This window comes from Pongo pygmaeus, chromosome 5 (assembly GCF_028885625.2).
Source record: "Pongo pygmaeus isolate AG05252 chromosome 5, NHGRI_mPonPyg2-v2.0_pri, whole genome shotgun sequence".
NCBI lineage: Eukaryota > Metazoa > Chordata > Mammalia > Primates > Hominidae > Pongo > Pongo pygmaeus.
The window spans coordinates 68,632,151-68,656,764 of NC_072378.2; the positions used below are offsets into that span (position 1 = coordinate 68,632,151).

Below are 24,614 nucleotides of genomic sequence, written 5' to 3' on the forward strand. Positions count from 1 at the left end.
TACCAGGGAGTTGCAAAGTAATGAACACAATATACAGGAAGTAAATGTTAAAATCTCTGTACTCAGACATTGAACACTTCATTATTTCTTATAAAATTTCAGTACACCAACACTTAGGGTCTAACATTTCAACATATTTACAGTTTGATATAACTCTTTATTGACAGTTTAAAAATAGAGATGGACTAGCTTTGTTAGTGCATACAATTTAATTGAAACAAACATGTGGAGGAAAATGAAAGGGTAACTAATGACTTAGAAAAGTTATCTAGTCTTTGGATAGCAAGTGGAAGAGTTGTCTTTGGAATTCAAATGGATTGGCGACTATAGATCAAAAATAAGCAAACTAGTCAGCCTGCAGATATTTAAACCGTAAATTGGAAAAAATAAAAGTCTTAATGTGTCAAGAATAGGAGGAATTACAATTGGTTAAAGCTACTGCATTATACCTGAGACTAGAGTATAGGTATGAGGAAGTGTTCAAGAAATCCATGATTTTATCATCTTTATAAGCAGAAACAAGTACTAAATAGGTTTAAGTACTACATGAAACAAAGATTCACATGCTGAAAAATTGTTTTGTTTTACTACTGCTTATAATAATGATGATAATAGTCATATTTGGTTGGGCACTTGCTGTATACCTAGCACAGTGCTACTCAGCTTCTTAACATTATCTGTCATCATTTACACAACCTGGTGGATAAACATGCTGAAGTTCTTTTTATAGGATTAGAAGAACTGGCAAACTAAGTCAACATCTGGTGAAATTTAACAAAATTAACAAATCCTATGAATAATTTGGGCCAAAAAATTCTAGTAAGATATTCTGCATTAGCAGTGGATGGTGGTAGAGATGAGAAGATATGGGTTATAGTTTTATTTCTTTGTATTGGTTTTTTTACAATTTTTTTAATTCTACTATCTTTGTTTTGCCATTTTCCATTTTTAAAAACGGTAAGACTGAGAATGACTGACAAAGGAACAAACTAGTCCTGTTATTGGTTCTGGTTTATAAAGACTTGCATTTCAACAAGATTTATAAAGAAATTATACCAACAGTGAAAAAAGTAGCAACCTTTACCAAAATGAAGCTGCTGATCTTTTGCTGATGAGTCACAACTAATGATAAGCACATTCAAGTTGATTAAGTTACATGAAGAAAAATATCTATAAAATCTTAGCCCTGTACTACTGGTGACATGATTAGCTTTTCAAAATTATTTGATGAGGACACACATTGCAAAGTAATAGTATAGAAGCATTGTATTAAGTACTTTAAAATACATATGTTATTTCTGTACTATGTTATTAGCCAAACCTCATTTTGTACTTTGCTGTTACACTTGAATATCATGCACGTATAAGAGCAAACTAATTTTTTTCTTTTGAAAGGCTGTTACTCTTACAGATATAATTTTAACATCAACACAGATAAAACAACAAAAAACGATTATCTGTTAAAAGGGAAGAATAAAGAATGTAGCCAAAATAATTATGCAAGATGTCTGTAACAAATTAAACCAAAGAAAAGAGAATTTTCATAATTATGTTTGTAAAAATTCAAGTAAAACAGTAATTTTAATCTCCCTTGAGTTCAAATTTACATTCAGGGCTCTTCTCATAAAAATTAAGTGCAAAAATGAAATTAGACTTTTTTTTCCATTGTAAATACTGTATAGAGCATAAAGACTACAGGGTTTACAATTTCTGTAAATAATTTCTCTTGTCACTGAGGAGAAGTAGATATTTGAAATAAAAGCAATGAATCAGAGATTAACAATCCTCTGAAGAACATATCATTCTCCCTCTCCCAGGTTCAGTGTGAGTCTTTTTGTTTGTTTGTTTCCACAGAGTATCTGCACAACCACCACTGCATTTTTGCACTTTTTCTTCCTGGCTTCATTCTGTTGGGTTTTGACTGAGGCGTGGCAATCATATATGGCTGTAACTGGAAAAATTAGGACACGGCTTATAAGAAAACGTTTTTTGTGCCTTGGATGGGGTAAGCGTATTAATATACCCTTTCGTGCTCTTCTCACAATGGCTTTGAACACATATTAGAAAGCAGTCATGAGTGATTAGACACAGGCTACTTTGTGTCTAATTTAATCTATGGAAGTGAAAACACATAAGCTGGTCAATTTTGAACATTCATTGGTCATTTGGAACTTTAAAAGGAAGTAAGTACTGAATGCTTATTTAGCTAGTCAGTTAATATTCAACAGTGTCTAGATAGTATGAAATGAGATCCCGAGATACCTACACACAGAAAAACAGTGCTCTCTGTTAATATTTTCTGAAAGTGCAAAATACCTTAAAATTTTCAAGGCCTAATGTGTGATGGTTCAGTAGGCGTGTACTCCCATCAAGAAAACTTAGAAGATTTCATTTCAAGAAATCTCAAAGCAATTAAAGAATAAAAGCAATTCATTTCACAGGGAGAACACCATTTAGAGAATTAATGAAACCTCACAGCTTGTCGACATGGTCCTCAAAAGTAGAAACATAGAATTGCTGACAGACTGAGAATTAATTCTTTACTTCTGTTTATTAAGAAGTTTCTCTGAAATTGCCTCAAGACATGGACATCTCAAAGATCTATATTATAGGGCCAATTCTAATGATAGCCTAGTTAATTTAAGAAACTACTTTTAGAAAAAGCCCAAATATACAATAATATCTACTGCATTAGAAGACTGGCATATGGGATGCTAAGAGGAACCTGGGAAATTACAAATAAGTGTACTTATAACAATTCCAGAATAATTTAGGCTGGAAAAATATGATCAAGAACACTTAAATATATTGATTAGGTTTCAGCAAGGTCTATTATGTCTAGCAAATATATTAGGACTTTATCCACAGACAAATGGATAAAGCAGTTAACAAGAAGTTGAAGAGCAGGCCAGACATGGTGGCTCACGCATGTAATCCTAGCACTTTGGGAAGCCAAGGCGGGTGGACTACCTGAGCACGGGAGTTTGAGATTAGCCAGAGCAACATGGCAAAACCGCATCTCTACCAAAAATGCAAAAAATTAGCCGGGAGTGATGGCACATCCCTGTAGTCCCAGCTACTCGGGAGGCTAAGGTGGGAGGATTGCATGAGCCTGGGAAGTGGAGGTTACAGTGAGCCAAGATCACACCACGACACTCCAACTTGTGTCACAGAGTGAGACCCTATCTCACACCAACACAAAAGTTGAAGACTTTGTTCTACTTAGAATTTCATCAAATTTTTGTCTAAATTTCATGACAAAGGCCTTCTAAAGTTGAGGTAGTATTTAAATCAAGGGCCACTTTTGCTGTGAATTAGTACCATTTTAAGAAATACAGAATACAGGTAAAAGAACACATTTTTTGATGAAGAATAAAACATGGTGATTTTCAAGATTGGTGACTCCCTTGTTTAAAATTATTACTAAAGATTTTGAGGAGAGGGTTCACAGACAGTCTCCATATTTACAGCTAATATTAAACTACTCTAGGTAGCAAAAACCTAAACTGATGGTGCTAAAGTATCAGAAAGTTTGTGGGTTGGCAGAAGAGTGGTGTATGTGTTTCATTATGGACAAGTACAATATAATGAATCTAGAAAAAAATTAATCTAAATTGTATGAAATAAATACTATTAATTCTTCAGTTATAACTCATGAGGAATTTTTTTTCCTAATGAACTTGGTCCAGTCAATCAAGAAAAATCAACAAATGACATGTATGGAGGAAGAGGAGGAGGAGGGACAAGAAGAGGAGAAACAGAAGGAGGAAAGGGAAGAGGAGGAGGAAAGGGAGTATAAGCATGAGGAGGGGACTATATATTTATAATTTTATATACATATATATATATATATATAGTCACCAGTGTTTGTTTAACACTATGGTGTGTCCTTCTGAGATGTTTTCCATAGTTCTTGTCACTAAATCTCATGAAGGAATGTGATGCCACTAGAGAAGGCTCACAGAAGAAAGAGAATAGCAGGAAGTATGTGAAATGATAGTAAGAAAGAAGACAGACAGAGGAGATACAATAAGATGATTAGATGATGGATTTTTCAACCGGAAAAGGCAAACATGATCTTCCTGAAAAGAAGGCATAACCAAAACTTAAAAAAAAAAATCTTTAAACAGCATGGATTAGAGACTCTACCAAAATACAGGGAGGTTCCATTGAACTTGAATGAGGTAAGTGTAATTCCCATAAAAGTAAACTAAAAGAAGATGCTAGCTCAGAATTGGAGCAGGTATGTAGGTAATTGAACTCCCTGTTTCCACATTCTTGTTATTATAAGCAAATTATAAAGAAAGTGTTAACAGATAAGATGTATGGTTTTTTCTATCTTATTATAAGTACAGCTTGATGTGGATCAATATGTGGCCAATGGAATGTTCCACTTCTCCAATATTACATCATACCAGAACATCCAGTTTTTGCCTTTCTGATTTTATAACTATAAATTTCCTTTATAACAGTGTAAACCCCTAGGGAAAAAATAACTTAAAAGATGTACTAAATCTCTGTTATTACTTCCATTTAAACCCATGTCAAATGTGGTGGTAACCTAGCAACACCAGAGAAGTGCAGTAAGTTAAAAGCTCAGGTACCTCTCTCATATTTTTCAACTTGAAAGAAATCCTGTAATAGAAACATACCTTGTGAAGTGACTCATCCAAAGATAGTTTATCTAATTTGAGCATCTGGAGTTTGTTCTGGCTTTTCTTAGACCAGTATGCATAGTGGTTATAGCTAAATATGAATGCGTGACTTTGCTTTTCTTGCAGGTTTACCAGCATTAGTAGTGGCCACATCAGTAGGCTTCACCAGAACGAAAGGATATGGCACTGATCACTAGTAAGTCCATCCACAGTGATAAATCATGTTTGTAATTTAACAAATCATCAGAGTCTTGGTTGGCACTGCTGATGGCTTGCACTTTATCATAGAATCATTAACAATGGTAGAAATTGCATTAGTAAGGAACAAAACAAGGTAGCTTAAATCTACAAAGGTTAAGAAATAAATGTTGTGGCACTATTCAGAATCTTTGTTTTAGTTTCCTATTTCTTAATAAAACCAGCATATTTGGCTTTTAAAATATTTCAATGTTTATTGTGCATGCCCAATCTCGAATAAACTGAGAACTGGATAAGTCTTGACATACTTACTTTTTAGAATGTGGTGCTCCTAGGAGCTTCTAATTCCATTGATGATAATGTGTATTGTTATTAACCAAGTTTTGTCATGTTAGTTCAAGTTTTGTTGCTATGTTAGGGTAATGCATTCTAAAAATTATAGATCAAGGGAACCAATGGATTTTACATTAGAAAATACTTGGACTATGGAAGAAATTAAAAGGGAGAAAAGCTATATGATATCAGCTTATTTTATAGGGGTAGTGCTGATAAATTCTGTGAGAGAATTTGTGTTTAAATTTAACATTTTAAATCTAAACAATGCACTTTCATGTTTTATTTTATCTGCATCCAAGTTGAGGAGGCAACTAAGAAGTGGGGAAAGAAATGTGCATCTTATTAAAAGCATATGTTTTAAAGCATGATGTTCTGTTTAATTATTTTGGGTTTGAGGTAGGAATCACTGCCAATTAGACCCTCTGGTAGGTTCGTACAAATTGTAAGCATACTGAGAGATATTATTTCACCTGTTTATCCTAAAGAAACTTCTGAAAGGTTTAAGAAGCTCCTGTCATCAGAGCATTTTTATGCAATCTATAATATTTTTTAAAATTCTGATAGCATAGATGGCACAGTACTGGTTACTACAGCACTAGCACCTTAATTTATTACTTTTTACGATAGCATAATTATTGGTATACATCTATTTTTGGAAAGTCACTGTATTGAGAATATGGGAATAAGTAAGATTATATATATGATGGTTCTTACTTTCAAAGGGTTCATAATTAAAGTCCAGTACAGTACAATAACTAATGCATTTATTTTATAACTACACATTTTTATAACAGTGTAAACCCCTAGGGAAAAAATAAAAGATATACTGAATCTCTGTTAGTATATCTTGAAAGATATACTAAACCTCAGTTTGAAGATTAGTTTACATAAAATTACAGTGGGAATTTAGTGGCAGAGATTAGTTTACACAAAAATACAGTGGGAATTTAGTGGCAGTCTTAGAGACACAATCTAAAGTGTTCTGTCAGACTAAGGTTTTTTTCTCCAGGTATTTCATTTAAAAATAGATATTAAAGTGGAAAAGTACAGTTTTATCTTTCTGCTGTTACGTCAAGGAGCAATAACTAAATGCAGACTTTGAATATACATACACATATTTGTGTATATGCTGATATAGTATTTCTTTGTGTACATATATAATTAATTACTAGGTAAATATGTTTAAGATATAATTTACATAGATTAACATTCGCCCTATTAAGTGTATAGATCTGTGAGTTTTGAGAAATGCATAAGTCATGTAACCACCATCACAATTAATATAGAGCAGTTTATTGTTAGAACAGATATAGAGCAGCTACTGTTCATTGTTACTGCTTTTGAAGGCAGCATGCTGATTCTGTAAGCTAAGAAGAAATAGTTAAACGGTCAAATGTCAAAAAACAGGTGCATGAAATGGTGGCCATGACTTTTTGCATCAGCAGCCCCTCATGCTTCCCTCATTTTCACTTTCCCGGATTCTGCATGGGCAGATGTGCCACCCTGCAAAGCCTCCAGTGTCAGCCCCATTCCTTCTGCATTTCCCTCTGCTGTGAGAGACTGTTTCTCCCCAAATGGATTATATTGTCTCTATCAATGCAAACCTACATCTCTTGGTGAATTTAGTCATTGAAACAAACACAGCTGCACTTATTTTTATTCAGAAGTTTATCTTTAGGGAATTTTCTTAGTAGTTTGGTGAAAAAGTAAAATTAGAAGAAAAATAGCATGCAAATGTAGCTTATCCATTCCCTGCAATGATGGCTTTTAAACCAATTTCTCCCAATATTTCAATGACCTCGAGGAAGAGCAGGTAAATGGCACGTCTAAAACTCTAAAAAAATACACTGTTCTTGCTTTAAAGTACATTTGAAAAAATCCATAATAGATATAAAGCAGCATTTTATAAAATGTAAATAATACTCAACTTTGTAATGAGAGTAAATATAGAAACCTCACTGCAATAGTAATTTGTCTAAAATGTTTCAACTGCCTGAAAGTAAAACCTTATAATAAAACTTTCTTTTTAGTTAGATGTATATAGTATTTCTTGCTTATGAAATGATATAATTCTAGTTTTTTTCTACATCTTCTATGTATTTTTTTTATTACAAATGTTTAACATGTGCCAAAATTCCAAGGCTAAATGTATAATCTAAGTTGTTTGTATCACACTTTAGTGGTCTAATACTTGTCACTAATTTTTGTTAGTTCTTATCTAATGTTATTTTCAGCTGCTGGCTCTCTCTTGAAGGAGGACTACTCTATGCTTTTGTGGGACCTGCAGCCGCTGTTGTCCTGGTAAACATCAAAATCAACTTATTTTGTTTTCTTAGAAAAAAAAAAAAGACTACTTTCTTTCAATTAGAGTGGCAATTTTGATAATGTAGTTCTTGTGTAGAAATTTTAAAGTTCAATGGACTATTACTCTGATTGAATATCAATTGTTATTCAGCCTTTTATTATTCTAAAATATTCTTATTTTGAATACTGAAGAATATTAAACTGGGAGTGTGGTATTTCTCTTACAGTAATTTCAGATTTGTGAAGAAGTTTGACTAAGTCTTAATGAATTCTTCCTCTTTAATGTATAGAATCTCATCATTTACCGTAATGTCACCTTTACACTATTCTGTACAATACATATGGTTATTGCATATCGTTATTAATAGGGAAATCTCTTTAAGGCTGCCCCTACCAAATATCTACAGGAAATATATTCTCGACCTCAGTGATATTGACATTTTGGATTATATGTTTGTTTGTTGCAGAGGCCGTCTTACGTGTTTTAGCAGGTTCAGCAGCATCCTTCTTCTCTACCTACTACATACCTGTAGTACCCCCTAGTCATAACACTCAAAAACATCTTCAGACATTTTCCGATGGTCCCTGGGGGTCAAAATCATCTCTGTTTAAGAATCATTGCCATATGTTGTAGATAAGGATTTTAAATTTCTCTTTTGAAACCACAAAATAATTGTTTAAAATTTTAGACTATGGTAATGTGAAATATTTCTTTCCAATTTGCCTTTCTCTTTATCCTTTTGGATTTATTGATTACAAGTTTTCTTGCCCAATAAATCTTTAAAGAAAATAAGGGAGGAAAGAAACTGTCTAAATTAAATACAAATATTCATATTGCTATACAATTATATTTCTAATTGGAAAGTTACTCTTTGGTTTCTTGAATGACTCATTCAAAAAATTGGAAGGTAGTGACATCCTACTAATTCTGATATGTCAGTTTTTTCTTACTTTAAGCTTGTTCTCCCTCAACTAAGCTGTAACAGGGAGCAGAAACTGTCTATAATTTGCAAGAAAAATAAAATCAAGGCAAGAATCTTAGAGCAGAGGGAAATCAAAACTATTAGACACCTTTTTTTGTCTGCTGCTTGAATTTTTATTTAATCAACTGAATTATTTCCCTAAGCTTCTAGGTTAATGCCCATGTAACACTAAAATGAAGAAACAGAGTATGTATATAATTGAAACACCAAAGTATGGTCTTTGGAGGGGTGACAAATTGCCTTATGATTAAGTTGTAGATTACTAGAATCCATAGAATACACTTTTTCTCTTAGTTTAAATGAGAGGTACATAGATGAATAAGTATTCTCTTGATTAAATGGTATCTTGTCAGGATATGAAGAGTGACTCTTCCTAAGTCCATACTTAATAGGTATGTTTTGCATCTTCCTTACATTAGCAACTGGACACATTTTAGCTTTATATTCACCATCTTCATTGGCAGCAGGGCAGGGTTACACCAAGATTGGAAAGAAGCAAGAAGGCAAAAAGAAGAAAATATTTTTCATTTACTCATTGGACTGGATCCCTTGATCAGAAAGTGTTGATAGATTAGAGAATTGTGGTGGGCTCATCATAAGCTGGTACAAATAGACATCTATGCAGTTTTTACAGTTTTACTTGAAAAAGGAAAAATATGTGTGATTTCATTTCATGTGTCATGCAAAAGACCTTTTAAGTGAGAATAAGAAAGTCTTAGAAAATGACAGAACTGTACACTACAGCATATTTTAAAAATTGGCACTAGTGTCCATTGTGAAGAAGATTCTGGTGAATTGAATAGGCTTTCCTTTCTGCCTAGAAAAGCAAGGTACATCAAAATGCTCCCCTTCCACAGAAAAGAATAACCACACAGCATGAGGCATTTAGGCATTCTGTCCTCTGTGTTGGGAATAATGACAAATCTTCAGCACCTTTTGCTGCCAGGGCCCACCCTAGCCTCATACTCTAAGATTCAGAATCTCCTGGCTCGTCGGCATAGGGTAAAACTCATTTAGCCAAATGATTTTACCCAGGGTTGACTCAGACAGAAGAATGCCAGATTGGCATAGTATGGTACCATTTAAAAGTCAGGCAATTGAAGGTTAATTTCGCCAGTGTTAACTGCAAAGCATGAAAATTAAATGAACTTAATGTACTTTACAACTTTAAAGTAGCACACCACTGTTAAATTGTTCCGTATGCCTCTGCGCACTTATAAAATGTTTGAGAGTGCTTCATACCACTACTAGTGATACGGTGGTTATGAATTGATAAAAATAGGATTTTCAGGAGAAACAGGGACGTGATTCCCTTCAATATCATTGAAAGGTCAACTTTGTTTCTGTTTGACAGGTCAACATGGTGATTGGCATTTTGGTATTTAATAAACTTGTTTCCAGAGATGGAATCCTAGATAAAAAGCTCAAACACAGAGCCGGGTAAGCTGCAATTGGTGGATTTTGAAGGTTATTTACCAGTGAATCCCATACTCCAATTTCAGACCATCACTGACTGCGTTTGACTCTGCCTTGAATTTTGTTATTGATGTACTAGTGTGTCCAGTAGATGCTGCCATATAAAAGTTTCCAATGTGCTATTTTTAAGCCATATGACCAAAAATCTAAAAATACTATAACAGACCATGAAGAAATTCAGAGTGTATTCGTGCATATTGCCTGCTTGTCAGATAAGACCATTAAACATTAAGGCTTTACTTACAATAGTTGTCGTTAGGTAAGGGTTTTCAAAGCCTTCCTGGTTTTGGTCACAAAGAACAGGAGGTAGACTGAACACAGTGTTGGTATGTGACAGAACAGAATCAGAACAAGCAAACCTAAACAGGGCAAAATACTGTATTTTCTTTGACTAATTGTATATATCAGGAAAAAAGTCTTCACTTGGAATAATTACTTATCAAGCACTATTTATGTCTTACATTTTCATTCTTTATGACATTTTTCATCTAACTGGTTAAAAAGTTATTCATAATTTTCACACTTCAACCTCATAAAATTTAGAAAATCATCTCCTTTAATTTTACTGTTATTATATAAATATCTGATGACTTATTATATATTATAATGTATATCTGGCCGGGCACGGTAACTCACACCTGTAATCCCAGCACTTTGGGAGGCTGAGGCGGGCGGATCACGAGATCGAGACCACAGTGAAACCCCGTCTCTACTAAAAATACAAAAAAAATTAGTCGGGCGAGGTGATGGGCACCTGTAGTCCCAGCTACTCGGGAGGCTGAGGCAGGAGAATGGTGTGAACCTGGGAGGGGGAGCTTGCAGAGAGCTGAGATCGCGCCACTGCACTCCAGCCTGGGCGACACAGCGAGACTCCGTCTCAAAAAATAAAATAAAATAAAATAAAAAATATGTATATATAATGACAGTAACATCTCATATATAGATTATTAGTAGCTTTTTAAGGTTACATCATCCTTTATCATATAAATTTGTTGACACTTGAAGTATTAATGCCTTTGACTTTTTCTTTGTGTCCTTCCCTATAAAAAGTTTACAGCTTTCTTCTTTCCATTGAACTGTAACCTCATTCGAAACTTACCCATGTAATATTCTTTTCTTCCATAATTTATGGTATTATTTAATAGTCCTACTAATTGATCAGTTACTTATGAGATTTTAAGTCCTTTATGTTCTTATAACCTATGTAATGATTTATACAATAAGATAATCTGGGTTTTTATTTTCCCTAGCAAAAGACTAAATTTAATGGCTTTCAATATAAAAATTTGATATCATTTATATAAAACATTAGAAATGCAATAGCGTGATAAAAACATGACTGAAAGTTTCTTCCTGAGGGGGGATCACTTCTCTCATTTAGAGGCTTTTTTCACTGCAGACGAGTTTCTGTAACATCCTTAAATATGTACACTTGAACGTAGTACAAGCCCAGCTTTCTACATCATTTGAACACAAAATTTTCACACAATTATTCTTGTTATTATGCCACATGTGGTGGAAATTGGAGTAAGCTTCTTCAGTTATTTCTGTCCAGATTAATCACGTAAGAATATACTGATCAGACTGAGTACTGGGATAGAAACTCAGTTCTGCTGCTAGTAGTACAAACTTACATAATTTAAACAACATCAACAATAAAATGGGACCCTTTAGTGGTTAAGATAAAGCTCTGCAATTTACTAGCTGTGTCTATGTGACTTTGGGCATGTTACTTTTTGCATCTCAGTCTCCTCTTCTGTTAAATGGAGAAAATGACTCCTGCCTCATAGAGTATATGAAAATATGTGTATAAAGCACACATCAGAGTATCTAACATATAGCAAGCATTCACTCAACAGTGGCTGCTCTTCTGAGAAGCCAACCTGAACAGATTAGGTTGTTTTTGAAGGTCTCTAACTATCAGTCAAGAATCCATGATTCCACCATCCACGACATGAAGGTCATAAAAAGAGATGCGATCATTGAAACAAATATGATGTTGAGGATTTAATAAAAAACAATTTAATAAAAAATTTTAAAAACAAGTGAATACCTTTATTTTTTCTTATTTAAGTATTTTATGTGTAAAGCTCAGTTTAATTCATATAGCTCTTTATAAGAGATCGTATAGGTTTAGAAGAAATGACAATAGTGTCATATTATGAATTTAGAAATTATCCATCCCAATCTACATATTAACAAATAAGTTATTCTAAACATATTCTTAGAAGTTACATATGTTTCACTGGCAAAACTGAGTGGGTGTTTTTCTGGTTCAAAGGCCGCTGCTAGAGAAACAGAAATGTTAACTTATATTATAAAAGCAGAATGTTGGCTACTGTCCAAAGCAGAAAAGAACAATTAACAAATTAATTACTTTGAGTTTTCAAATTATATTTCTAATATAAAGTACTGTTTTAGCTTAAGCAAATATAGATTGAAATTTGTACTCCATTCCAAAGTGTGATTGAAGGAAATTTTTGGAAGCTATAGAGGCTTGAATAATTTTAGTTCACAGAAAAGTAGTGAGGACAGTGAAGAACAGTCCCCAGTGAAGAAGAAATAATCAAAATTAACTAAAGAAACATTAAGCAGGAAACTAATTGGTCGACTTGACAACCGATCCTCCTAACTGTAAAAATCATTTCAGCTTATTTGAATATACACATATATCAAGCATTTGTTTTACAACTAGGTTGTTATTTAAAACCAAATATTGTACCAAGATGTTCCTTCTCTCATTTTTTCTGTTTCTTTGTCTCCTTTCTTCTTTTTTATAATCAGTTATTAGAAACAGCCAACCATATAGTTTGTGCTCAGTAAATATTTATAAGGAATTAATAAGTGAATGTTTAATAAATAATACAATAGTTTAACAAGTTTTATAATACCCAAACTATATTAATATTTTTTCTACTGAAATTCTTTTTTCTTTTTAACTTTTAAGTTCAGGAGTACAAGTACAGGCTTGTTACATAGATAAACTTGTGTCACAGGGATTTGTTGTACAGATTATTTTATACTCAGGTATTAAGCCTAGTACCCATTAGTTTACCAAGAAGGAATTTATTATAAATACAACACATCTTAAATAAAATGATAGAGTGAATAAAATCAGGATTAAAAATGGCATGTATATTTTTAGAACATCTCAAGCAGAAAATTTAAGTTTCTCTATTTTTCTGCAGTGGAATTTTCTTATCTACTGCCTTAAACTTCTTTGTCTTATGTACCCGAAACTAAGGAAACTGACTTACTAGTACCCTTTACAAGTTTCATGTGATTTTTTTTTTTAAAGAGAGGCTGGCACATTTCCTTTCCAGGGAATATTTTATGTTATTAACAATAAATCAGTCAGACTTTTTTTCTTTAAAGAAAAAGGAAAAATAACATGGAGAAGGGAAACTAGAACCTGTAGATTTTAAGATCCACAGTAATAAATGGAGCAGACAGAACTACCTGAAGAGTAATGTGTGTAAAGTTTTTCTATTTAATGTGACTTTGCTTCTATAATGTGATCCTACCCTGGTGCCCTGGTGGATATATTGGTTAAATTTAAACGTATGGACAACTCAAGTTTTTTTTTACTGTTTGAACTTTTAATTTTATAAATGCATAATTTCTTCTATAATAAAGAAACAAGATCTTATTTTTCAATGCAGTAACTCAATTTAGCATCTAGACTATGTGTTTTTCATATTACATTAATTTCTCTAGTGGTCACATAAACTAGGAAAAAACATTACATGTCTCTAGGTAACTTATCTTTATTCTACTTCATGCACATCCAGTAATAGAATGTCAAAGGTGTCCTACCAGTTAACATCAAGCATAGTTTTTAACAGTTAGCCCTGACTAAGGGAAGTAGGCATAGATCTTCTAGTTAGCCTCAAATAAATGTCAAATAAAGACAAATAAGCATTTTAAATAATGGCTTAAAATTTATTTTCAGACAGGCCCATACTTAGATTAAATCACAGTTTTCAGGACTAAAATACTTACACCATGTACTTAAAATTATTTTTTAGTAATATTTGGCTTTCAATCTTGTTTCAGAGCCTAGAGACAACATATTCTTAGATTAAGAAAGACAACTGCATCAGTGTTTGAAGTGTAAACACCGTACAGCCTATCTTCTGTGATAAAGGAAACAATATATAACTAATCCATGCCTTTTTCATATTAATCTGATCAGATTTAACAAGATTAAAGAAATTCAAATGTTTAGTTAGAGAAGTGGTACTTGTTCCTGTTTGTTCATCAGCATAATCTATGGAGCTTGAAAAAAGGCAGATGCCTAAGTCCTATTAAATTAGAATCTTTGTGGTTGGGGCCAGATAGACAGCAGATGTGCAGCCACTGTGGAGAATTCTAGTCTATGTACTCCTTTGGGATGTACACATCGGCATGTCCATTAAGGCATTCCTAAACTAAGCTGGATAGACTAATGTTTACATATTATTTTGAAACGTTTGGACACATTTGGCTAGTACATGTACCCTGGACTGGATCAGTAAAGCGAGGGATTTAGTGTCATATTCCCAACCCCCACACTCATGTCTGAAAGCTTTGATTTTTCTCACAGGATCTGCTGATCAATCTACTTACTTAGTCACTTTCAGATTTATTATCTCATATCAGCACTATTCACAAGTGAGTACCCTTATTTAAAATAAACCAGAGTTCTAAATTATGAGCATCTTACAACTTTCTCTCTTCTGCCACTTTTCTTATACACATAGTAATGCAATTCCGCTATACGATTCTTTAAGAAAACCTACAGAGTAATCATTTTAGACATAGACACCACATAGGAATGGACTATGCACACCGCAGAGCATTATTCCAAGGTGTTTGGAATTTTTAATTCAAGTAATTTCTTTTTGGTTTTTCCTAAAAGCTTTATTTTCTAATAAATCTGTGATTTTCAAGGTACACTTTTCTAAAGCAAAATGTGTGTAAAGTGTAAAGTTTTTCCATATAATGTAACTTTGCTTCTATAATGTAGTAGATGGAGTATGAATTGTTTGAATCTGAATTTATGTGCAAAATCCTCTAGACAAGAATAGACCATTTAAATGCTAGGAGGTTGGAGTCTATGACAAATGTTCAGAAATAATATTTAGAACTTAATGATTATGTGAAGTATGTTTTATTAAAGCAGAAAACTATCACTCTTTTATTATCAACTAATATTTCATCAAATTTCATCAGCCCCTATATTCAGATCATCCTAAAATGTGGACGATACATTGATATTATAAGAAATTTCAAAATATGGATCTGTTGAGAAAAAAATTACATCTTCAACAAATAATTGAAGACTCCTAAAATCCATTTCCTCCTATGTTGGACTTCTGAGACAATTATTTACATTTCAAGAGGTTTTCACAGTTATATATGCCTTCTGCAATTAACAATGAACATCCTCAGAGCTAGGAGTCCCCACATGTTTGATTATTGGGGTCTGAATAAAGGGTTTTCACTGTGTGTCTACAGAAGCACATGCTTATGTTTAACTCAGTGTATTGACCAACTTTGATCAATAAACACAAGGGCCATTTATGGTGTAATGATGGAAATATGTTTTGCATGCAACAAAGGCCCATATTAAAAGGTAAATGTTACAAAGATAATTTGTAGTATAAATGTATCTTTACAACAACCTAGAGCATTCGTTTTTGATAAATATACTTTTCTGCATGAAATCGTATTTAAAAGCTAAATTGCAGCAGCAACTTTTTTTTGGTGACAATTCAATATTTTGTTCTTTTTGTGGGTGTTCTGTTTGTTTGCAGTCAGATGAGTGAGCCTCATAGCGGTTTGACGCTCAAATGTGCCAAGTGTGGAGTAGTTTCAACAACAGCTTTGTCAGCCACCACCGCCAGTAATGCCATGTTAGTCCCAATCATTTACATCTTCTTGTTACAAATCTTTTACAGTGCATGTGAGAAAATGCTATGATGAAAAAAAAATTGTGTTTTCTAATACAAGACCAGAGAGTATATTTAAATATTTATAATTGGCAACTGTCTTTATAGCTATTGTGGGATAGTATATAAAAAAATATATAAGACTCTCAAATGTCATCTGCTTTGTGGTTTCCAAGTTAATGGTCTTGGAACCACATACAAAAATGCTTTGGTGAATGGGGGTTTGGCTATGGCCTTGGGTGAGATATACAGCTACGTAATGTTACTTTCTTGGTCTCAACAGGGCATCTCTTTGGAGCTCCTGCGTGGTGTTGCCCCTTCTGGCTTTGACGTGGATGTCTGCAGTTCTGGCCATGACAGATAAACGCTCCATATTGTTTCAAATACTTTTTGCTGTGTTTGATTCATTGCAAGGCTTTGTTATAGTCATGGTCCACTGCATTCTTCGGAGAGAGGTGAGAAGCATTCTTGTGATAGAGAACAGTGTTGGTTGGAAGGGTATTTCCTTGCTAACAAGAATGATCTTTTAATATCTTGATGTTCAGATTAAAGCTGGTCTCCTCCATTGACAATCACTTAGGAATCAAAGCTGAAGGAATGCTTTAAGACACAGCTTGGGAGAGCCCCCAGCACTCTGAAAGTGACAGATTAGAACAGATGGGACTATGCCAGGAAAAACACAACTAGAGGTGTCAAAAGCCAGGGAGAATAGATTTAAGAGAAGCTACATGGAGTGATTTGTATAAATAAGTCTGTTAGAAAAACTAGTGAATAACAGGACATAGAGACATAAGTTTTAAAGACACAGTTCATGAGCATAATGCAGTGATAGTTCTTAAGCTCATTCCCTAACTCATGTTTCTCCACACAGCACACCCTCATCGCATATATTAAATAATACTATTTTAAGTAGAAAACATTGAAGATGAATGCTTAGTTCTTTTGTCTCTATACCAAGTTTTGGTTATGATTACTATGGATTATTGCTTTTGATATGGATGTTTACTCTTAGAAAAATACTAAAAATGTATACAGCGAGACATGATAGGCAGTGATTGTCTCCAAGAACTGTAGAGGTATTACCATATCAGCATTTCTCTGGATCATGATTGAGGTTCACTGTCAGTAGTAGGGGAAGAAATAAGTCTTATTTCATGAATGGAGACACTAACTAGCACCAGATCCATCCAGGACAGTGAGAGATTTCAGACTTGAGTCGTTTAGAAACAAAATGTTGTTTTCCAACCTGTGTGAAAATTATTTTGAATGCTTGCAAGCACTGAGAGTATTTATAAGGTTTATGAGTCATTTTAGCATTTACTGTAAGGATGAGTGGTGACAAAAACACACATGACATAGTGCCATGCTAGTCATTTTGAGAAAACAGTCTACTCTGTCATTTTGCATTATCTAGCTTGTTTGAGAACTTTATTACAATGTGCACATTGCAAAAAAACACATGTACATATGAGTATAAACCCTATAGTTTTGCAGTGATGTGCAGAGATAACCACAGGCTTTTACCTGATTTATCAGATGGGAAGAACAATATTTCTGAGCTATTTTATTTTATTTTATTTTTTATTATACTTTAAGTTCTGAGATACATGTGCAGAACGTGCAGGTTTATTACATAGGTATACACGTGCCATGGTGGTTTGCTGTACCCATCAACCTGTCATCTACATTAGGTATTTCTCCTAATGCTATCCCTCCTCTAGCCCCCCACCCCTGACAGGACCTGGTGTGTGATGTTCCCCTCCCTGTGTCCATGTGTTCTCATTGTTCAACTCTCGCTAATGAATAAGGACATGCAGTGTTTGGTTTTCTGTTCCTGTGTTAGTTCACTGAGAATGATGGCTTCCAGCTTCATCCATGTCCCTGCAAAGGACATGAAATCATCCTTTTTCAATAGCTGCAGAGTATTCCATGGTGTATATGTGCCACATTTTCTTTATCCAGTCTATCACTGATGGGCATTTGGATTGGTTCCAAGTTTTTGCTACTGTGAACAGTGCTGCAATAAACATATGTGTGCGTGTGTCTTTATAGGAGAATGATGTATAATCCTTTGGGCATATACCCAGTAATGGGATTGCTGGGTCAAATGGTATTTCTGGTTCTACATCCTTGAGGAATCGTCACACTGTCTTCCACAATGGTTGAGCTAATTTACACTCCCACCAATGGTGTAAAAGCATTCCTGTTTCTCCACATCCTCTCCAGCATCTATTCTTTCCTGACATTTTAATGATCGCCATTCTAACTGGCATGAGATGGTATCTCATTGTGGTTTTGATTTGCGTTTCTGTAATGACCAGTAATGGTGATCTATTTTTCATATGTTTGTTGGCTGCACAAATGTCTTAATAAGATACAGATGTCCGTAATAAACCCACATGTATTCTAAGAACATTCTATGTAGAAAATCAATGAAAACCAATAAACAGTAACTTCACATTGCAAGGGGAGGAGAGTATTTTACCATTTAAAAAGTCTGATGCCGTTTACAGTTGCCAAGCCTTACTATTCCCTTAGCAAATTTCTACCTAGAATATCAGCATTAAAAATCTTCCAAGTATTGAATTATTTATAGACCAAAGGAGTAGAAATTAAGAGGAAATTGAAGAATAATTTAGCTTATGTTCTCCAACTGTAACTATCTTATGGGTCTTCTGTATTAATATTATTGCTAATAATTAAGTAATAAGATTGTTCTAAATGAGTAGACACATAATATGTTTTTGATTGATGATTAAGGATGAAGTATTTCAGGTTTTAAGTAAGATACATGATTAAATACCTACATGCAGTTTTTAAAAGATATTAATACCTTAGGTGTTTAGGAGTACAACAGTGCTGCATCACTATATAAGCTTCTCTTTTTCTTCAGAATAAGCTTGATAGATAGTTTTAAGCTATCATCAAAATATGCAGGTTTTAAAGTGGCAGATATTATGATGGCTAGTTATCAAATGTTTGCTGTTTACATGAAGAAAAATATTTGGCACAGAAATTCTTGATTTCCCTCAGAACTTTTTCATACTTGCTAATTGGACTATTAACTGTCAAAAAAAATGATTTACAAGTAATTAAATCAATCATATAATAAATGCTTCTGCTAAAGTAGGTGTCTCTAAATACATGTTTTCTGTACTAATGGAAAATAAAAATATGGATACATCTCTGTTGTTGCATTTTCAATTTTTAGTTCAAGTTGAAAAATTTTATAGCAAATAAATTAACAGCAGAGTGTCATAACACTCTTTATCTCCATCACTGAAATGGCAAATCACATATTTCTTTTTTTTTAATTGAACCTTTAAAATACCCTATAACATTGCTGTAAATACACAGAGCAGATTTCAGGTATAGGGCAAGTCTGCTTCAGAATTCCTAGACGAAGATGTTATTTAAACACTTTGTTTAGAAGGATTTTACAGATCCCAAGGAAGATATCATAGGAGGCCTCATTTGGAACACAGAAATTCTTTTTGACCTTCTAAAGGTATGTTGCCTGACACTAGCAATGGGTATATCTCAGATTACTTGTGATCACATTGCCCTGACTTTACCATGGTCCAAGAGAAGAGAAATATCTCCCATATCCTCTGTGTCTCCACTGAACAATAATTTCATAAAAATATACCAAAGCAAATGGAATAGATAGCTATATGTAAAACATTAGGTAGTGATTTATATCTATTAATCTACTTGATAATTTATAATTGGATCCTAGAAATACAGTTTTATCTCTACTGCTCTTCACTTTAAAATATTTGTTTCACTAAAATTCATGTGGGCTTTTCTTTCTCAAAATATATAAGCAATGTAAAATATATATTTTTTAATTTAGAGACTGGATATATATATTTCTATTTCTATGTATTTTTGACAGACACTAACATAATTTGGTCTTTAATGACTGTCCCAATACAAATTCAGAAGGCTTTACCCATATTCATTATTTCTGTGGAGGAGGTGGGTCTACACAAGGGAAGAATATAGCCTTGCAGTTTAAGAAGGAGAAAAGAAGTGAAATACTATAACTGTGATATTTTTAATGTGTTGTGCATGGAGCCTAATTTATTTTAAAAGTGACTTTGCTTCTAGTGGGTCCAATTTTACAATCATTTCAAATCAGAAGAAAAGGGAGAAATGATTACTCTGTCCTGCCAAACCAATTATATCACACTAAAAAAATTTGGAATCTTTGCATAATTATTTGTTCTGACCTTCAGACCTAAAATCTTAATATTTAAACTTTATAAAATTTATATTCTTGAAAATACAGTTTCTTCTTCTGGAATAACTTTTCTTTTGAATTGCTTTACTAAATCTCTCTGGAGAAAAAAACAAAAGACAAAAAGAGGAAATAAGAATAAAGAAAATAAGCCATCTGATTCATCACGATACATACTTTTAGCAACAGAACCTAAATCTTAGAAGCTAATATGTTTAACAGCTAATAAGACGGAATTGAATACAATGAGTATAGAGGCTTTTCTTCATTTATCCATCATTGGTTGATTAGAATTCATTTGAATTAAACAGATAACAAAATATACTATTTACTATTCCCCGCATTGCTATGGAAATGGAAGGACACAAGAGTTATGAAACCTTTGAAATAGTTACTGTTGCTAGGAAACCACTTTCTTGGTGCCTGCACATTCTTCTCATCTTTCTGTCTCTGGCTGTGCCTGGCTTTAAGACAGTCTTACAGCTCTATGTCAGAGGGGGAAAATCACAAGATCGTGATACAAAACAAGCTACAATAAAACTCTTTCACTAAATGGAAGGATAAAAGGAAAGTGCTTAAATGGATAATTTTGTTATATCAGTGTGTGAGAATCCTGTGGCTGTTCTGTAGCATCACTAACAGGGCCAAGCTCCTCTTTTCTCTTTCCCAAGCACTGGCAGGAGGTCTAGGCTGCACCAGATGAGGTCCCAAAATCTGTATCCAAACCTGTGAAGTCATTTTGTAGCAAAATGCTTAAAATAAAAAACTTTTCTTTCTTCCTTCTCCCACTCCCACCCTTTTTTAGCCTATTTCCTATTTAGTCTTATTATTTCCACCAGGCGTACAGATAAACACAATGATTTACATGTACATGGCAGTGAATATGTAAAACAGACAAGCATCCTTACCTGTCTAATCTAAAACCAATAATATTCCAAAGTAAATCATTAAAATAAATGAAGCCAGTAGTGATGAAATAACTAGACAACAATATGTAAAGAGTCCATATTGCATATAATATAGCTCAGATAGAGAGTTACATGAACATCCAGGTTTGACTACTTACAGGGAAATTGAGTATGACTCATTAGCATGGAAGGGTATATTTGTGCCTTCCTTTACTGCAGGATGGCTCAGCTGTTTTAGTTGGTCTTTGAAGAGGAAGGAGGAGGTGATGAAAGACTTCAAAACTCATGGGTTCCTAAGGGAACAATGAGGTTAGAAGAGTAGGGAAGTGAAGGTTTCTGGTAGAGGAAGATGGAGAAAGGTTACTGGGCATATGGTTTCCATGGAGTGGGGCCTGTGGTGAATAGCAGAGAGTTTGATTCTTCTCTGGGACCATATGAAGCACATGGAGGCATAAAGCAAATGATGTGATCCTGGACCCTAGTGATTTTTTTTTTTTTTTAGATAGCTATGACTGAAGCAGCAAAAGAAAAACAATACTGATGACATTTGAGGACAAAGCATTGACTAAGTGATGTTTTGTGCTTTCTGGTCAGAGTGTTCAATGACCATAATAAGTGGCCATTACAAGTGGTCTCATAAAGAAAGATAAATCGATTTCAAAGTTCATAAGTAGCTCAGGGCAGGGAGGGTCAGGGTACTGATTCTAACATTTTGAGCTTGCTTAGAAGGTCGTTGTACTAATTCTAACATTTTGAGGTTGTACTGATTCTAACATTTTGAGCTTGCTTAGAAGGTCGTTGTACTAATTCTAACATTTTGAGGTTGTACTGATTCTAACATTTTGAGCTTGCTCAGAAGAAAACTTCAGGCCAATTTCCCTGATGAATATCAATGTAAACATCCTCAATAAAATACTGGCAAACTGAATCCAGCAGCACATCAAAAAACTTACCTACTTTGATCAAATTGGCTTCATCCCTGGGATGCAAGGCTGGTTCAAAATATGCAAATCAATAAATGTAATCCATCACATAAAAAACAGAACCAATGACAAAAACCACATGATTATCTCAATAGATGCAGAAAAGGCCTTCAATAAAATTCAAAACCCCTTCATGCTAACAATTCTCAATAAACTAGGTATTGATGGAACGTAGCTCAAAATAATAAGAGCTATTTAAGACAAACCCACAGCCAATATCATACTGAATGGGCAAAACCTGGAAGCATTCCCTTTGAAAACCGGCACTAGATAAGGATGCCCTCTCTCACCACTCCTATTCAACATAGTATTGAAAGTTCTGGCCAGGGCAATCAGGCAAGAGAAAGAAATAAAGGGTATTCAAACAGGAAGAGAGGAAGTCAAATTGTCTCTCTTTGCAGATGACATGATTGTATATTTAGAAAACCCTACTGTCTCAGCCCCAAATCTTCTTAAGCTGATAAGCAACTTCAGCAAAGTCTCAAGATACAAAATTAATGTGCAAAAATCACAAGCATTCCTATACACCAATAATAGACAAACAGAGAGCCAAATTATGAGTGAACTCCCATTTACAATTGCTACAAAGAGAATAAAATACCTAGGAATAAAACTTACAAGGATTGTAAAGGACCTCTTCAAGGAGAACTACAAACCACTGCTCAAGGAAATAAGAGAGGACACAAACAAATGGAAAAACATTCCATGCTCATGGATAGGAAGAATCAATATCATGAAAACTACCCAAAGTAATTTATAGATTCAATGCTATCCCTATCAAGCTACCATTGACTTTCTTCACAGAATTAGAAAAAACTACTTTAAATTTCACATGGAACCAAAAAAGAGCCTGTATAGCCAAGACAATCCTAAGCAAAAAGAACAAAGCTGGAGGCATCATGCTACCTGACTTCAAACTATACTACAAGCCTACAGTAACCAAAACAGCATGGTACTGGTACCAAAACAGATATATAGACTAATGGAACAGAACTGAGGCCAACCTATGGAATGGGAGAAAATTTTTGCAATCTATCCATCTGACAGAGGGCTAATATCCAGAATCTACAAGGAACTTAAACAAATTTACAAGAAATAAACAACTCTATCAAAAAGTGGGGAAAGGATATGAACAGACACTTTTCAAAAGAAGACATTTATGCAGCCAACAAACATATGAAAAATAGCTCATCATCACTAGTCATTAGAGAAATACAAATCAAAACCTCAGTGAGATACCATCTCATGCCAGTTAGAAGGGTGATCATTAAAAAGTCAGGAAACAACAGATGCTGGAGAGGATGTGGAGAAATAGGAAGGCTTTTACACTGTTGGTGGGAGTGTAAATTAGCTCAACCATTGTGGAAGACAGTGTGACGATTCCTCAAGGATGTAGAACCAGAAATACCATTTGATCCAGCAATCCCATTACTGGGTATATGCCCAAAGGATTATACATCACTCTGCTTGCTATAAAGACACATGTACACATGTATTTATTGCAGCACTGTTCACAATAGCAAAAACTCAGAACAAACCCAAATGCCCATCAATGATAGAATGGATAAAGAAAATGTGGCACAAATACACCACGGAATACTACGCAGCCATAAAAAAGGATGATTTCATGTCCTTTGCAGGGACATGGATGAAGCTGGAAACCATCATTCTCAGCGAACTAACACAGGAACTGAAAACCAAACACCGCATGTTCTCACTTATAAGTGGGAGTTGAGCAATGAGAACACATGGACACAGGGAGGGGAGCATCACACACCAGGGCCTGTCGGGAGGTGGGGGCCTAGGGGAGGGTTAGCATTAGGAGAAATACCTTATGTAGATGACGGGTTGATGGGTGCAGCAAACCACCATAGCATGTGTATACCTATGTAACAAACCTGCACGTTCTGCACAGTTATCCCAAAACTTAAATAATAATAATAATAAATAAAAGAATTAAGCAAGATGGGAGTTAGTTGCTAAGAGCTTTATCCTTGTCAGCCTGATTGAAAGTTCAAAAAGAAACACATTTCAGATTTTTTTGTTGTTTCATTTGTAATAAAATAGGATGTGGGGCCAGGCACAGTGGCTCATGCCTGTAATCCTAGCACTTTTTTTTGGGAGCCAAGATGGAAGGATTGCTTGAGGCCTGGACTTTTAGACCAGCCTGGGCAACACAGTGAGACCCCCACCTCTACAAAAAAAATTTAAAAATCATTTAGCCAGATGTGGTGGTGTGTATCTGTATTACCGGCTACTCAGGAGGAGAAGGCAGTAGGGTTGTTTGACCTCAGGAGGTCAAGGCTGCAGTGAGCCATGATTGAGCCACTGCACTCTAGCCTGGGTGATAGAGTGAGGCCTCATCTCTAAAAAGAAAAAAAAATAGCATGCAGTACCTTGAAATGGGATAATGTCTGCAAGTATAAAAATAAACCTGGATTTTACCAGAACAGAGAATGAGGCGCACAAAAACTGCTTTTAAATAAAAGCATGGGCATCACACAGGCAAGGACAATATGCGCATATTCTTATACACCTTTCCAAGAAATCACCAACCTCATTTGACCCAAAAGTCATCCCACTTCTTAGGCAGGG

The 24,614-nt window shown here is 34.3% G+C and overlaps 1 protein-coding gene across 2 annotated transcripts in view; it reads left to right on the plus strand.

Annotated features, from left to right (window-relative positions):
• ADGRB3 (adhesion G protein-coupled receptor B3) overlaps positions 1 to 24,614 on the plus strand; it is a 754,183-nt gene that overhangs the window by 688,465 nt on the left and 41,104 nt on the right. Inside the window, exons 19-24 of one of the 2 annotated variants that reach the window (XM_054491608.2) lie at positions 1,855 to 2,005; positions 4,782 to 4,851; positions 7,424 to 7,490; positions 9,831 to 9,916; positions 15,751 to 15,849; positions 16,169 to 16,340. In XM_054491608.2, coding sequence (XP_054347583.1) covers positions 1,855 to 2,005; positions 4,782 to 4,851; positions 7,424 to 7,490; positions 9,831 to 9,916; positions 15,751 to 15,849; positions 16,169 to 16,340 — 645 coding nt within the window. The remainder of the gene's footprint in view (positions 1 to 1,854; positions 2,006 to 4,781; positions 4,852 to 7,423; positions 7,491 to 9,830; positions 9,917 to 15,750; positions 15,850 to 16,168; positions 16,341 to 24,614) is intronic. The other variant, XM_054491609.2, reaches the window with a different exon arrangement.